This window comes from Nilaparvata lugens, chromosome X (assembly GCF_014356525.2).
Source record: "Nilaparvata lugens isolate BPH chromosome X, ASM1435652v1, whole genome shotgun sequence".
NCBI classification, from domain to species: Eukaryota; Metazoa; Arthropoda; class Insecta; order Hemiptera; family Delphacidae; genus Nilaparvata; species Nilaparvata lugens.
The window spans coordinates 105,375,505-105,394,004 of NC_052518.1; the positions used below are offsets into that span (position 1 = coordinate 105,375,505).

Consider the following 18,500-nt stretch of genomic DNA (forward strand, 5'->3'; position numbering starts at 1 on the left):
AAGTGGATGTGTCGACATGAGCGTTGTGGTGGCATGTAATCCGTGTCTATATTGATACAAAATTGAAAATCGAGGACACTTGTTGAGAGTGAGTGTACTCCCATTATCTTCCTTCCGTTCTTCGTGGAAGAAAACGTCACATAAAATAGAGATCATTTGAGACGACTTTCTCCTCCTTTCTTGTAGGACCGGTCAGTTGCATAAGATCTAAGTTTCCGTTTCCTGCTTTACACTGACCGGCTACAGTCTGACAATCAATAGACCTATCAATATCATTCGGCTACCTTGAGATGAGTACATTACACTGCTTATAGTCAGATCCACGTTACAATGACAGTGAAAAACGATGAGAGAACAGCTGTGCCGATTCTTTGCCTTGCCACTGCCTTCTATAGAGGATAGGTGATACCGGTATATCTCATGCAATATTAACTGTTCATTCTTGTTTAAAATAATCTATTGGGCTACCTTGAGGTGAGGAGATAACACTCCTATAGAGAGGTCCACGTTACAATGGCAATGAAAAAAGATAAGAGAACAACGGAGCCGATTCTCTGCCTTCTATAGAGGATAGCTGATACCCGTAATCTGATGCAATACTAGTATGCTCCTGGCTGGAGATCTCGCTCAAAATACCTCTAATATCCTGTCAGCTGTTCTATTGAAAGCAGTGGAAAGTCGAAAAAAGTTTTATCGAGTTATTAATTGGATGGAATTGTTTATCCAGCTGACAGCTCTCTGTAATGATATTCTTCTCATGCGATTTCAATGTTATCATGTAATTTCCTAAAAAAAGACCAAACAGTGAGACTATTTTTTGGCCAACAAACTTAATCAAATAATTCAAATAATATGTGTCTAGATTTGGAGTTGATTGATTGAAGCAAGTCGAACATTCAAACAAACATTCACTAGTAGTTCTGTGAACAGTAGACCTCACGCAGTTTTCTCATCCACAATTATCTGATGTCACCTGCTCTAGTTGATTCAGTTGAATCACAATTCATAGTTGGATCATAATTTACTCCTAAAAACTGTTATTTGTTTTCTCCTAGATCAAAAATTCACTTATGCTAATAAACTAAGTTCGCGTTTGAATTTGTATCACATACGATGATTTATCCAGTTTCGTGATAATCTTTCCATCTGATAAAAATATTTCTCAACTATTTTGAAATTAATTTTTTTGAATCAAGAATATTATAATTTCTTCTGTATTATTCAGTTAATTTTTTATTTTATTTTCAATCACCTATTGAATTTGTTTTTCAATTGTGAGAATATTGATACTGATGGGCACGCATCATAGAAAATATTGAAACTACTTTATAGAAATAGACACGGCAAGGCATCTGTGTAATGCATGCAATGAATAATCCACTTGTCAGCTGATTGATTATGAATAATTCTATAGTCTGATTGATCCTATCTTCAAATTAAATTATATATAATTATAGAGATATCAGAGTATGGAGCAATTCCTTCTCTTTTCATATTATCCTTAAAATGCTAAATTTCAAAAAACCTTGTGTATACATGGACGCGCAGTTGAGAAAGGAATATTCCTGCCAAATGTCATCGAATTCTATCAACGCGTTTGGCCGTAATCGCGTTACATACAGACAGATAAAAGAAAATCGAGTTGATACATAGACCTCACTACGTTCGGTCAATTAGCGACAATTCTAGCAGCGCAATATTAACTGTTCATTCTTGTTTAAAATATTCAATTACATTCCATTCGACAAGAATATATATTCTGCAATGTAATGATAAATTCTTATAATTGAGATTCAATATTTTGTTATTCATTTATATTTCTACATTGTTAAAAAACGATCCGACTACTTTGCGGAGGTAGAAAAGGATAGCGCTATCTGCTTTGTCGAATGATAGACAAGGATAGCAACACATTGTTAATACTGCCATTATAACGTGGACCTCACTAAACAAGCGGGCACCAGGCTGTCTGCTGGAAACAATAGAAGTGCAGCGTCAAATTTAATTCATCAGATGTTTCAATGAGAGCTTACTTAATGAGTTCGAATTGTCAGTGACCTTGATAAAGTCATGCATATGAAAGGCGATCTCCAGCCTTTGAAGAAAGTAGGAAAGGTTTTAATATATCAGAATTCTTTGTAGAATCCTATTATATTAAGCGAGCAATTTCTGTATTTCTGCATATCTGTATATATTTTTATATTTGGTTATTGGTTATTTATGTCCAACGGATCTCGAAAACGGCTCTAACGATTTTCACGAAATTTTGAACATAGTAGGTTCATGATATAAATATTCGATTGCACTAGGTCTCATTCCTGGGGAAACTTGCTGAAGGATATGAAAAGGATCATTCATCTTTGGAAAAACAGATCATAATTTTGTCTCCTATCGATAACAGAAGATGAATGTGCCTGTGTGGGAGATCAGCTGTGTAATTAGCTTAGCGTATCTCGCGAGAAATCTAGATATTTTAATTGATCAAAATAATCTGGTTTGTTGACATGAGATTGTACTGTATATCATAATATTCAAAGTTAATCATTATTAATTTTACAGTTCCAAGTGATTTGTGAGTGTTATTCTGTTATTCAATTTGGCTTGTAAACAATCTAAATTAGAACTTTTATGTTTTCAAATATTTGGACTGAAAAATGGACCTGAATTCAAGTGTATGGAACATAACCTACTTTCTGGACTTATAAATCAAAATTGGGGGAAGAAACAGTTTTGGACTGTGCCTGTTTGTGCTTCCCCAATAATTTTGAAGAATTGTGTTCTGTTTATCAATAAATAAATAACGAACGAAGCCCGGTGCCTCGATATTATTAATGGAGCAAGATATAGCTGATAGTATCGTTTAAAAAGCAAGCATTGATAGCAACACTAACGCTAATCGAATACTGCCATTATAACGTGGACCTCACTGCAGTAAAATAATATCCAGTAGTTGTTCGTCTAGTTCAATCACTACTCCAGAAAGTCAGAATAGGTTGAATAGGAAACAATATTATTTTCAAAACTAAAGCTGATAGTTTGAACTGATAGATTGCTTCTCCGACAGGTGAATTAGTGTTCAAATCAAGTCTGTCTACTTCAGATAGCTCTCTACTCTCTTCATTGTGGAAGTAGGCTAATCTAATGATGTAATTTTGTATCATACATTGCTCTGACTGTTTATATCCGATGGATAACCGGTTGATTCATAAAATGATGTTAAGCGGGTATAGGAGAGAGAAAGAACCATTTTAAACTGTTTGCATCTCGATCATTCTTCAAAGGCTATTTGGAGGATCCACTAGAAGATAAAGATGGAGGATTCAGATAACTTTATTCGTGTGTTTAACAAAACAAAATTCAACTTACAATCTAGTGTTAAAATAATATTACCAGTAAGGGTAAAATAACACGATGAATCATAAACATACTGAAAAGTTTTACAATAATATTGAGCAAAGAAATGATGCATAAGTTATGATGAAATATGCGAATTTTGAGGTACCTATTACTGTAATGTTTTCACATGTAACGGTGAAGTTTGGACCTTTAGATGTACATTCTCAGTAAGGTATCGAGCATACCCTTCCCTTCAGCACTTGACCGTAAGGAGAGGAGAGGTATTGATTGATTGATTGATTGATTGAGTACTTTCTTCATGTAGATTACAATATATACTACTGGCTTATACACTTGCATGCAATACCTAACTTACAATTCATTATAGATGAATTCACATATAATACAAACTACAAACTAAGAAAATAATTATTTAACTGATGATATGAAAAAAAGCAATTTGGAATAACTATAAATAATATTGTTGTGCATCTACATAGAGGTATAAAGAGAGAAAGAACCATTATGAACTAATTGCATCTCCTTTTCTCTTCAAAGATTCTATATTGAGGTTTACGTTAAGTATTTAGTATTTGGGTAAAACCTATCTGAATGGGGGCATGATGTTATCATCATATGAAAGTAATGATGTGATTAATTCCATTAGCAACATCGTTAATGAAATGAATGAACAATTTAGTTTTTATGAGAAAAGCTCAATGTATATATAGATCAAGAAAATGTAAAATGTGAATGTGTGAAATTGATAAAAGTTATTGATTTGTAACAGGATATTGATTTGTATAATCTATCATACATCTATCATGAACTGAGAATTTGACATCAAAGTATCAAAAATGTATTTACGAGTTTGAAACCATTCTGGAGAGCCTAGCGCAGGCGACATTTGAGGCCTCTTTTTCAGGAGTCCTCTCCCGTCGTAGGTCTCGACTGTCGGGGCTGTACAAAAATTAGTGGCCTCAACTGTCGCCTAACGCAGGCGACATTGAGGCCACTTTTTCAAGAGTCCTCTACCGTCGCTGGCCTCGAATGTCGCCGGTCTCTACCGTCGCTGGTCTCGACTGTCGCAGGACTCTTCTATCGTTTGCCTCGTTTGACATCGACCCTGTAAATTATAGGGAAATTATGTTTGAAGCATTATCACGTCAGAACTACTGGACTGATTAACTTGGAATTTTGCTCATAGATTCTTGCTTAACTGAGGGTGGTTGTAGACCAATTTCAAATTCTTCAAGATTTGATTACATCAAGTTTTCAGTTTGTCAAGTTTTCAATTATTTGTCATGCTTCCAGTTTGTATGGAAGCAGCAGAAGATTTCTCTTAAGAGGAAATTTAAAGATAGGTATGATTGGGGATCCTTTTCGAATGATAAAAACAGGTTTTCCGTCACAACCAAATTTTTTCCGCCATTTTGAATCCAACTTCTTTTTTTTAATTGAAAGGTGGTCGTTCATACTGATTTACTTGGAATGCAGCATATAAATTCTTAATCAACCGAGGATTCTTATAGGCCTATTTTGTATTCTTCTATAGATTTCATTACGTCAAGTTTTAAGAAAGTCCCTTGCGAAGCACGGATTACCTGCTAGTAGATTGTAATTTTGCATATAGAATTTCTATTTACCTGGTTAAAGACCTATTTTAAATTCTTCAAGTTTTCAGTAGGTCATTTTTTCAGTTTGCAAAGTTTTAGAGCCTTGCGGGCGGAGCACGGGCTACCTGCTAGTACTTAATAAGATTGTTTTATTATGGTAAGGACTCCAAAGTACCGTGTTTTCAACTTTATTTTATACCACAATTAAAATTGAAAGCAGGGCTCTCGGATTTTTCATTTCTATTGATTGGTATTACACTATCAACGAATTTCCAGTTGTATAGTCAATTGTGATCTCAGCATATAGGAGTGCTATTGATTCGCAATATCATCAAGCATTTATCAAAACGCAATATCAGCAGACAATGCGAATTAGAACAAAGCGTTGATAAAAACGTTAGATAAAAATGTCAACTTCAAGCTGTGGCGTTGCTCAATCTCTTCCTACAGTACTTCGATTGCTAGGCATTATTTATTCACTAATTCAATGGAGAAACATGTGATTGAAGAGAACACACACTTTATTTTTATACATCTTAAACTAGATTTGAATCTTTCTTCTGATCATTTTCTCTGTTATATAATATTATGTACTCGCCATCAGGCTCACTTCGATCGCCTTATTCGTCTAAACCCCGGACCACCGGCTGTGTCATCCAGAATTAATATCAGCAGACTCGCTTTGCTCGCTTGCATTTGTGCTTGAGCTTGCTTTCTTCCGTCAAAAAGTGAAACAGACTTTCAGGCTCGATTCAATCAACAGTTTTCTATGAATTATGTAGCGCATTTTTCTCAGAAAATTTAGTTATTTCTCAATTAGAGACTTGTGTAGGATATATATTATGATAATTATTATTGTATTTTAGTCTAATAGTTATTTCAAATTTGAATCAGGAATAATGTAAAGAACTTAACAAACATCCATGTATAACCCTCTCGAGTATGAATTTGCTTGAGAAATATAGAAAAATGCATTGAAAAACAAGAGAAAACCCCTCTAAAACGCTGGGGAAAGCTTGGAAAACGCTGTTATACCGCCTATCTTGGGCGTATCTTAGGCGTAATTCTGAAGTCCTCTCAAGAAAAAATTTGCTGAACTTCTGTACCAAATTTGAACATGATCTGTCAATTAGTTCCTGAGAAAGCCTAGAAAACGGAGGAAAACGCTCAAAAACAGTCAATTGTTAGCGGATCTTTGGCGTTATTCTAAAACTCCTCCAATACATCATTTTTACACCTCACCTAAACCTGTGCACCTAATTTGAACATTTTTGTCGATTAGTTCTTGAAAAAGCTGAGAAAACAGAAACGCAGATTTCGGGCGTATCTTTGGAGATATGCTTTTCAATTACTAGGAATTTTAATTAGATTCATGTGCACTAATAATTTGAACTTCTCATAATTACCCTGCATCGATTACTCTCTTAGGCTAGTTCAGATTTGTTAAAGTTTCTTTCAGTCAGTTTTGAATTTTGATCAGTGAAATGGCAATCGAGAAAGATAGGAAACAGCGTTGCCAATTCTCTGCCTTGCGACAGCCTTCTATAGAGTATAGCTGATACCGGGCGGTATAAATATTAACTGTTCATTCTTGTTTAAAATGATCAATTATAATTTATTCGTCAAGAAAGTATAGTTTTCAATGATTAAGTAATGAATTTTCATCTTTGAGATTGTATATTTTGTTAATCAATTACATTTCTACATTGTTAAGCAACGATCTGGCAGCATCTCAGAGCTAGAAAAGGATAGCGCTATCTGCTTTGTAGAATGATAGACAAGGATAGCAACACCAACATCAAATACTGCCATTATAACGTGGACATCACTATAGATCTCCAAGTGTATTGAAGTATTCATTACTATTTTATTCCAACTCATTAACTGACCGAAATGTCATAACCTGACATCCACGATATAAACTTGTTGATATATTTGATTATCAGCAAATACGGTACGAGATACATGTGGTAGCAGGGTGGTATATATAGGTATGCATATAGTCATAGTGTTGAGAATCAGTGATCGTAAGTAAAGAATCACTTACTCAGTTGTCATTTGTTATTGCTGTGTTGCTAAGCAACCAACATTTTCAATAATTGAATAGTATCTGAGTGTCGTATACCTGGAACCTGTAACGGCGTCATTCTATGTGGAAGCGTGGCCTTTCCTTCTGTGGTCTTTCCTAAGAACTCATTAAGCGTGGCGTTTCCATCAAACCAAAAATGAATCGTGGACTTTTCTATGAATAACTGATACCTATACTCAACTTGTATCTTTTAGGCTCAACTCACACTACCTTGACTCAAATCGTAGGACTCCGTTCTCTCGACCTTACGACTTTTTTACTTCCCTTGCCCTATTACCATAGGTAAGGAAAGTATTGCTTTCCAAAAAAATTTAAGGTACCCTAATTTCATGTTTTCTATACGTTTCATTACTTTCCTTGCCCTATTACCATAGGTAAGGAAAGTATTGCTTTCCAAAAAATTTAAGGTACCCTAATTTCATGTTTTCTATACGTTTCAAGGTCCCCTGAGTCCAAAAACATGATTTTTGGGTGTTGGTCTGTGTGTGTGTGTGTGTGTTGTGTGTGTGTGTGTGTGTGTGTGTGTGTGTGTGTGTGTGTGTGTGTGTGTGTGTGTGTGTGTGTGTGTGTGTGTCTGTGTGTGTGTGTGTGTCTGTGAACACGATAACTCCATTCCTAATTAACCGATTGACTTGAAATTTCAAACTTGAGGTCCTTATACCATGAGGATCCGACAATAAGAAATTCAATAAAATTCAATTCAAAATGGTGGAATAAATGGCGGATAATGGCTAAAAAACCATGTTTTTCACGGTTTTCTCGAAAACGGCTCTAACGATTTTTTTCAAATTTATACCATGGATAGCTAGCTATTTATAAGCCCTATCAACTGACATGAGTCTCATTTCTGGGAAAATTGCAGGAGCTCCGTAATATTCTTGAGAAAAATGGCGAATAATCACTAAAAAACCATGTTTTTCACGATTTTCTCAAAAATGACTTGACCGATTTTTTTTCAAATTTATACCCTGTATAGTTATATATCAGCTCTATTAAATGGCATGAGTCTCCTCACTGAGAAATTAACAGGGGGTCCACCCCATCCTTGAGAAGTTTACTTTGTAACCTCCTTCTCGTGCGTGAGGTAGGTAGGTAGGTAGAGCAGTTTATTCAAAAGAACACATGTCGAAATTTCATTTGTAGAACAGCTGTTTTGACAACTTTTAAAAAATCCTCAAATTTCATAATTCAAACAAAGGAAAATGTACTCTGAACACAACCACAATAGTATAATCGTAGTTTTAATAAAATTATTTAGCCGCCAATTGGCATAATTTTATTCCCCTAGATTATCCTCGTTTAAGAATGAGGCTTATAGATCAATGAGCAAGGAAAGTTGTGTGAGTGTACCACACCAGATTTTTTTGGTCATTGTCACTACTTCAGTTCCATGCTACTCCATTTCTAACCTTACTTTATTGAAAATATAATATTTAATTCGTCACTACTTCTCATGTAAGGAATGTTATAATAATTATTATGAATATATTGTTATATATAAAATGATAAAACATCACTTTCATCAAACATAACCTCACTTTCATTAAAAATGCACGGTATTATGCAACTCAAATCGAGTCTCGACTCAGTCCCACAGTCGTGAGGTCGCGGAGTCTAGAATCGACTGGTCTGAGTGTCGCCATTTGAAAACACATGCTGAGTCGAGAAGAGACTACAGTCGCAGTCTCTTCTCGACTTGAGTCGCGTGTGAGTTGCGCTTTACTGTTTTATTTGTTTAGAGCAGATGGATAGACTCTCGTATAATATGACACTTCTTACAAATTAACGTGGGGTGGCACATCTTGCAAACAATGCATCATTTCCAAAATTACAGTTCCGTTAATTTATTACAACCAGCAGGGCAGCAGTAGCCCATATTTTTAGAAGTGAACCATTTGTGATGCTATGAAAATCAATGACTGATATTTACATCCATAAGACAGTACTTGCTTCCTATTGAAAGTAGAGATGGGTATTAATTTACTGAATCAGGCTTTGGTATGTCTTGTATTCAATTATCAACTTGCACGGTCCACGGGCTTTCCAACTTCAGTAGGCTCTATATTTGTTTATAAAGTACTAGCAGGTAACCCGTGATCCGCAAGGGTCTTATTAAAAGCTTGACAAACTGAAAACTTGCCTAAGGCCTATAGGCCTATAACTATCCTCAGTAAATTTAGCATTTTTATGAAAAATTTTAAGTTGATCAGTTGAGTAGTTGAGATGTGATGATGCGTCATTCGTGAATTTCCTATCCCCTACATGTATAAGCTCATTCTTTCCTTATAGATTATTCCTATATTATATAGATTATTTCCTTATATTATAGATTAGCCATTAAACAAAAATGGACACCATGACCATGTTCTACATAAACTGATCGTAAATATTCGGGACTTGAAAGACTTGACAACCGTCTCTCTCACTATCACCCATAGATTTGTTTGTTTGTTTTAAATAGCTTCCTAGAGACTTATATCAGAGTATAGGAATTGCAAGAAGTTATAACACTCATACGGTAACATAAAAAAGGAGAAGAAAATCGCTCAAAGGAACCCTCTCCCCTCCCACACACAAACTCTGCCCTGGTATAGAACACTCCAACCATCAATAAGCTCTTCAACTCCTCAAAAACTTGGACATCATCCCAATTTTTCAAATTAGTTGGGATTTTTCTAATAAATTAAAGACCCATATATGTTGGCTTTATTTCAAAAAGAGCTGTTCTATGATACAGTGAAGCATAGTCTCCTCTATTTCTTGTATTGTATCTATGTGTATCAGCATTTCTAAACATAGTCTTTCTTTTAACATGCATAATAACCTCATATATATATAAATAGAGGGAACATTTAGTATGCCCTAGTTCTTTAAAGTGATCTCTACAGGACTCTGTAGTTATAAAACTATAATTGCCCTCGCAGCCTCTTTTTGGAGCTTGAACAGATACGGTAATAAATCTGGAGATGCAGAATAGATAATAATAGCAGAAAAATAACATCTATACAGATGCAATATTAGTCGAATATCAGTAACAGATACTTCAAGACACAAGAAACCGTAACATGTAGGCCTACAAGTTGAGCACAGGTAGGAAAGTCTGCGATTGAACTTTGGTTCCTAAGGGAACGCCACGCTTAATAAGCTCGTAAGAAACGCCACCTTAGGAAGTGCCACGTATCCAGCCATGAATGAGGCCGATAACTCTGCTACATCAACGTCACAAATAAATTGCGGGATGAATCCGATTATTTATTTACAATCAGAAGGCGCGAATGCATAGTATAAAAAACTTTTGCAATGGGATTTTGCGATCACGCCCATCATCATACTTTTCTAGTTTATTTCCATTTCGCCAGCAATAATTACTTCAACTAATAAGTGGTCATACCATTCTTCTTTCCATCTGTTTTAATTCTCCACTCGATCAACGTGACTGTAGGTGTTAATAGATCACCGCCACTTTATCAATTATTACTACGCGTTGTGCTTGCAATAGCGATTATCCATTTTGATTTATTATTCAGGCGCGATTTTCCATGACAATTAGCAAAGTGCAAAGATGATTCAGTATTTATGTATTCCTAATCTCACTCAATGGGTGAGAGGTTTCACGGCTAAGCCCCTACCTAGAAATTACAAAAGAACTCTGGCAAGTATCATGATGATGAATAGAGCAGAATGAAACTTAATTTGCAATTTTAATCAAAAGAAAACAAATAAAAGTACCATGATGAGGTGATACACGAATCATTTTTAAATCAGAGTAGTAGGTAACCCGTGCTCCGCAACGTTCTAATTTACAACTTTACCCAATAAAATCATGAAGAATTTAAAATAGAGCTGTACAACAATCCTCATTAAATTACGAATCTATATGCAAATAACAAGTTTATCAGTTGAGTAGTTCAGATGTTATTCGTGAATTTCCTATCCCGTACGTGTATAAGCAAATTCTTTCTTTTATTATAAATTAATACCTTATGTTCCCATCAATTTTGTTTATTTGTTAAGAATTAATTCTTAACATATTTGTTAAGAATCTAATTTGCTTAGACCCCAGAGATTCAACAATAATTATGGTAAAAGAACTCCAGAGTGCAGAATACCATATCTTCTGAACTCATTGCCTCTGGAATTGCGAAATTTACAAAGAAGTTCGGACAAAATTGAAATTATTTTTCATTGCAATAATTGATGATTGACACGTGGTTGGATTTACAGTAAAAATGCAAGCTCACAATAGTTTAGCGATCATTTAATAGTTATATGGGAAGGTTTTACATTTTATTATAAGTAATTATTTATGAATTTCTAATTTGCTTTGTTAATAACATTCATTTAATATATTATATATGTATATTTGTTTATTATGTAAGTTATTGCAACATAGTAAATGTTTTTAGTATTTTTTTTTAATATTCCTCAAATAGCTTAAAGCTAGAGAAATTAAAAATATATATGAATTTTGTATTTAATGAGATGTGTATTGAAATTGAAAATTGAAATCTTTTCACTTTAAGAATCAATTTTTGTGGAGAAAAATACCTCATACATTGAGTCTTGAAGACTACCCAAGATAATCAAAAGTTGACCAAAACATGACTCATATTTTGTTCTCATGAGCCATGCACAAGCCTAGAAGAGTAACAACAAAAATTAGTGATTATCTATAATATAATGAGAGAAAGAATTGAATTTGCTTATATACGTACGAGATAGGAAATTTACTGATGACGCATCGCATCACGTCTCACGGTCTCAACTACTCAACTGAAATTTTGTTAACTAAACTTGAAATTAACTTGATTAACTTGAAATTTTCTTAATAGGTTCTTAATTCACTGAGGATGGTTATAGGCCTATTTTGAATTCTCCAAACTTTCAGTACCGTAGGATGAGTTATCAGTTTGTCAAGTTTTTAATATTAGACCCTTGCGGAGCACAGGGCACCTGCTAGTCTACAATACATTCATTCTATATCCCATCAGAAGATGGTTTCAATGATTCCATACTTTGTATAAATATTTGATTCAATGAACCATGATGAATATCGTAAATGGTTGATATACTCCATACACTTCATCAGGAAAAGCATTAATAAATGTTTCAATTTTACTTGACCTGATTAAAAAAAGCACAACATGTGAATGAATGACGGACAAGGCCAATCGAATACGGATTGCTGCGGCAGATAAAAATAAAAGCAAACAGACAACGCTAAAATAAATTCGAACATAGCATTGATCAATAGAGCAAATGGTCAATTATAGGTTGTGCATGCTGCAAAATATATAGTGGTGGGAAGGACAGAGCTTTATTGTGGAAACAGAGAAAAATATATAGCAAGAGTCAATCTCTCTCTCTCGCACCTTGCCATCATCAATCACTTTGTCTCTTTCTAGTTGAGTAGTGACGTCATAGATACGGTTCAACAAGTGGTAAGTGTAGTCGATAGAGAGTCATCGATTCTAGGACTTTAATAATTCTGTCAGTGTAATTATGTGGTGTCTCTACACTAGTAGTATGAAGGGGGTAGAGGTGGAGATTGAAGCGACTACCCTATAGATAGGGCTTAGGGCTTCATTCGCTGTTTGACTCTCCAACAGCTAGCCTATCACCTCCACCTGCTGCCGAGTTCGCTCCGACAGTCCATCCAACAAGCTGTCAGACTCTTTATCCAACAAAATTCAGCCGAACACGGATCCCAACCATATTACTGCCGCTAAGAATAATACATGGTTTTCGGTGATAAGGGTGAGTTTGAATTTTATAAATTCGAGATCATCTCATTCAACCCACGTGTATAATTTATCCTGGTCACGCGTGGTCAAATTTTTATTGAGGTGATGCTTTTCCTTCTTTATTCGACTTGTCCTACAAATTCGATTGGTGAACACGGCAACACACTAACTCTGTAATGATCGAAATAAATAGTAGGTAGTAAAAATATTTGTAACTGTGTTATTTTATTATAGAGTACCAAAAAATAATTCAAAAATTTTGGAATAAATCATATTTTAATCATCGTTCACTACAAAAAAAAATGGTGATATGATGAAGTATCAGATGTGAATGAGAAATGTCAAGTTTATTTTTGAGAAATAATCACATGTAATTCAGAATAGTCATTTGTATTCTTGATTAGCAGGCAACCCGTGCTCCGCAAGGGTCTAATTAAAACTTGACCTAATAAAATATTGAATAATTGAAAATAGGCCTATAACCATCTTCGGTAAATTGAGAATCTATATGCAAGATTTCAAGTTAATCAGTTGAGTAGTTGAGACGTGATGATGCGTCATTCATGTATTTCCTATCCCGTACGTGTATGAGCAAATTCTTTCTTCTGTTATATTATAGATAGACAATGTCAGATGTGACATGTGAATGAGAAGCTATGAAATAAGAATAGGAAAACTATCCACTTGCGTAATGTGTTCTAACCCATCAGGATTTATTTTACAGAAGCGATCCTATATTCTGTATTTCTATTTGTGATCCAGATCAGCTTGTTTATTAATTGGATTTTTCAATTACAACTGACATCTTCTAAATTACAAATGATACTTGCTCAAATACAATTAACTAATCCCAATCACAAGTATTAACTTCTCAAATACAATTGACTGTTCTCGGTTACATATGACATTGTCTTTAATACAAATGACTATTCTGGATTACAAATACAATATTGGAAAAGCTTGATCGACGATTTGAGATTTGGGATGAGTTGTAAATTCAAGAATTCCTGAGTACTAAATGATGAATCTTCAGTTCAGTTCAAAGTAATTTTTTCAAGCTGAAGTTTAATTTGTGAGAATTCAAGATTCATTTTATTAACCATCAGGCTACAATATTATAGCATTGGGCAAGTCATAATTGCGGGAATTGAAATGCCACATGAACTACTTATTAACAGTTGTTAATAATAATTGAGGATAATTTTATGGAGATCCAGCCTTACTTGTTTTCCTAGAGTAGACAAATAACAGAAGATTATCGAAAAAAGTAAATGTATGATCAAACAATGAAGGAACGGGGATCAAACTAGGTTTATATGTTATCTTTTTACAATACTTGATATAATTAATTGTAATTAGAATTTAATTTTACGATTCGCTGTTACCAGAGATGAAAGAAATAAAGAAGATACAGTTTTCTTTACTCCATGCTTCTACCTAGATATTGTGTTAATACCAATAGAAAGTTATTACTTGATAAAAGTTCATTTTTTAGCGCGAATGAAGAAAAGTATGTAATAACAAAACCACTTTCATTAAAATAATATTATTAAAACGAAAATTATGAACACACGATTTTCTTTCATAGCATGGTTCCTTTCTTGTTACCACTGGAAAGAACGATGATAATGATGAGAGAACTTATAAGCATAGAGTAAAGATAGATGGAACATAATAATGCTATCTTCTCTCAATGTTATTAGTTAGTGGCGCTAGTAAAAGAAGTGTCATCTATCCAACAAGAGTCTTAATGGCACGTCCATTATAATCGAGTGATAAGAAATGACGCGATTCTTTGCATTATCAACTTGTTAAACTCTCTTGCGATGTTAATGGATCAAATTTAATTCAAATAAGTATTAATGAAAATGATCAAGTATTAATTTTCAATTGGATTATCTAGTTTAAAATAAATTAAAGTTGTTATTAATAACAAAATTATACAAACATTTCATGGATTTCAGCCATCATTTTACCCATAATCAACCACTTCTCATATTCAATGGTAACTGTAGGAAAAATGTAATGTGAAATACATGCGCAAAGTTCCTCTGCTGCACTCAAGAAACCATTCTGCCCTCGCCTACGGCTCGTGCGTAAACGTTTCTTTCAGTGCAGCAAACTGTCACTTTGCGCACTAGTTGCACAAATAACTATTACAATAGTTTAATAATAAATTCTCATAATTGAGATTGAATATTTTGTTAATCAATTATAGTTCTACATTGTTGAAAATTATCTGGCAACGTTGCGGAGCTAGTAAAGGATAACACTATCTGCATTGTCTAATGATAGACAAGGATAGCATCACCAATGTTAACCAAACTCTGGGCCTCACTATACCGTATACGCGTAACTTACATTGAATTTCAATTGACGTAGAAAATCATCAACTTTGTTTCCAAATTATTTGTATCTGTATAGCCATTGAAAAGTGGTGTTCGGAACTAGAAAAGGATAGCACTATCTGCTTTGTCGAATGATAGACAAGAATAGCAACACTAATGTTAATCAAATACACTCATCTCATCGTGGACTTCACTATATATGAACGAACATTGACTTTCGTAAAAAAGTCATCAACTTTTTGTTCACCTAATATTAGACAACATTAACCTTTTATCAAAATTTGGGAGAGAAATGGTAGGCCTACAGACTCAGCCTAGATTTTGCACCATGGTCAAAATCATATTTATTATGATTACAGTGTATTTTACAATTTGTATGTATAAATAAATTGAATTAAACTTTGTTCTCAATTAATTTGTATCTGTGGAGTGAAAAGTGAAGAGCTTTCTGCCTTCACCAATTTTCTTTCAAGACATTTTCCGACGATTTCGTTCCATTTCCAATCGAGAAGCCTTCTTCGTGTTTATGTCCACCTGAACTATCATTATAAATAATTGAGGCAGGATGAATTAAATATGATGTTGAAAGTGCACTGGGGTTCACGCTTTTACTGGTGCGAGAAAAAACAGGTCGAAAATAGTATTTTTGCACAATCAGTAGGCCTAGGCCTACCACCGTACTTTTCCGTCTGATTGTCATGTTTGGACAAGTTTAACAATGTTTCTTTGCGGCCCGTACCTATAAATAGCTTATTCTATTCTAAAACTTGCACCGAATCTTCTCCAGAGAGTACATTTTATATACCTATAAATATATGCTACTCTATACTCATTCTATACATTCAAAACAAAATCTGCATAAGTGACTCTCTTTTTACCTTATAAATCGAAACCAACTCATCTATTGAATGAAAAAGACTAAGAAATTGTCAAAAAACCACTGATTTATTGATAATTAGAAAGACCGGTTTCGGTTATTACAGCTATAAACTGATAGTTTATAGTTTATCAGAGATTGACAATGGTGTAATAACCGAAACCGGTCTTTCTAATTATCAATAAATCAGTGGTTTTTTGACAATTTCTTAGTCTTTTTCATTCAATATGAATAATTACCACAATATCAACTTCTCAACTACACAAAAACAACTCATCTATTTTTGGAGATTCTTTCGTTTGAAGTGCAATACATAAATATTGATAAATGAGGGTGTGCATCACATCATTGTTGTATCATCTTCCTAATATAGTGAGATCCATGTTATAATGGCATTATTTTTTTATTAACATTAACATTGGTGTTGCAACCCCTGTCTATCATTCAACAAAGCAGATAGCGCTATCCTTTTTGCTAAAACGGCAACGCCGTTCTTTCTTCACTCTCACTCGTCACTCCCTGCGAAGCCGCCATTTTAATGTTGACCTCATTCCAACGTCCAACCTGACTATCTGACAGCTGACAGCGTGTTTATTTTGAGGTTAATTTTATAGATAATGTTCAATGTGCATGTTAGGAGCTTGCAATGTTGGAAGTGAGTTCATGAAGAACTCTGTTAAATCAACAAACAACGACAAACTCAAATGTTCATCTATCAATGTTCGAGAAGACAACATTAGTAAAAATGTAAGTAACATAATGATAATAACACTGAGCCCCGGTTCTACAAACGCCTGTTCAACTTTAATTATGATTAACTTTTTAAGTGCCAGCTCCCTTGCAATACCCTAGGGTTAAATCCTACTAACCAATCAGAGAAAGGTTTTCTGAGATGAAGGCTTCTCTGATTGATCTCTCGTGGCTTTTGATTGGGATTAAAAGTTAACATACGTTTGTGCAACCGGGTGTATGATAGGCTAGTCACAATACGGTTAATCATGATATTCTCCTCAGGAAGATGGAGAGGGCTGGAATTAGAGGACTGGCACATAAGTGGTTTGAATCATATCTGGAGGAAAGGCGTCAATATGTTTTCCTCAATGGTCAGAAAAGTTCAATGAGGAAAATTAATAGTGGAGTACCACAAGCTTCGGTCATTGGGCCAATATTGTTTCTTATCTTCATCAATGATCTGTACTGTTCATCATTCAAAGGAGAGTTTACAGCATTTGCGGATGATACGGCCCTAACCTATGGTGAAAAAACAACCCAATTGCTGATGGAGAGTGTTACTCATGATGTTGAAATGCTGTCATTGTGGTTCACATGTAATAGGCTGAGTCTGAATATTGAAAAGTCTGTAATTGTCAATTTTTCACTGTCTCAAGGCTTTCAAATGCACACTCCCATTAAATATCATTCCATTGATTGTCAGGATCGGCTAAATGATTGTCCCTGTGGCAGTTACCCACAAACGGATGTTGTTAAGTATTTGGGTTTAATGGTTGATGAAAAGCTCAGTTTTAAGCACCACATCCTATCTTTTAAAAATTATTTGTGCATGTTCATGTGCAAATTCTATTTTTTGAGGTCTCTGTGTCCATTGAGAGTCATGAGGCAGATTTATTTTGCATTTGTGCACTCCAGACTTAACTATGGTATTACTTGCTGGGGTAGTACTTATCATACTCATGTAAAGCCGCTGTCTGGGTTACAGAAGTCTCTTGTAAGAATAATGATGAGGAAATCAAGATTGCATGAATCCTTTCCTCTCTTTTCACATTTGAATATTCTGCCACTTAGATATATGTACGTTTTTAGAGTGTTGCAGATGTTCTTTGATAGGAGTGGCAATGCTGGCGCAGTGGTGGATACTATTCGCTCATCATCACGATATAGTAATAGAAAGCAATTACCAAGACCAAGATCCACAATGTTCCAAAAATCCTTTTTGTTCTTGGGACTTCCTCAATAATTTGCCTGACAATATTAGAGCTTGCCAATCGTATTTTTTGTACAGTAGATTGATCAAGGAGTGGCTTTTCGGTCTCCTTCCAGAGGCGGTTGAAGCAATGTTTTTGGTTGTTCAATGATTGCCTAAATTCTGAATTGCCTAACTTCAGTTCACATTTTCTGAATTCTAAAAGTCATTTTATTTTAATACTTCTTTCGTTGAGAGCTTTCAACTTATTCATTATCTATTGTATTTGTTTTTTATATTTCAAACCCTTATAATTTCTTTCTCAGTTGTAATTACTTGACAAATTATTAGTAGGCTATGTTAGGTATTCGATGATTGATTTTTTCACTATAACAGAGTTTCTCGGTCTGCAGCAACTCCTCCATGCGTACAGGGAAGCTTCCCTTGCATGCGAGTATTTGTTGTTAAAGGAATGTATATTACCATAAAATGTATATAATAATCATAAGATTCATCAATTATTATATTAGCTTAGTCTCTAGATTATTGATTATTAATTATAATTTCCT

The 18,500-nt window shown here is 34.4% G+C and overlaps 1 protein-coding gene across 6 annotated transcripts in view; it reads left to right on the forward strand.

Annotated features, from left to right (window-relative positions):
* The window catches only part of LOC111045483 (anoctamin-4), an 87,960-nt gene that overhangs the window by 2,559 nt on the left and 66,901 nt on the right, over nt 1-18,500 (forward strand). For 3 of the 6 annotated variants that reach the window (XR_005573281.1, XM_039442951.1, XM_039442952.1), the window contains exon 1: nt 16,604-16,757. The exons of 1 other annotated variant lie outside the window; for it this stretch is intronic. Coding sequence is in view for 2 of the 5 variants with exons in the window: in XM_039442951.1 (XP_039298885.1) it covers nt 16,635-16,757 (123 nt within the window). In the remaining 3 variants the exon portion in view is untranslated. Of the gene's footprint in view, nt 1-12,626; nt 12,799-16,603; nt 16,758-18,500 lie in introns of those variants that run through there. 2 more of the 6 variants (XM_039442954.1, XM_039442955.1) reach the window with 2 other exon arrangements.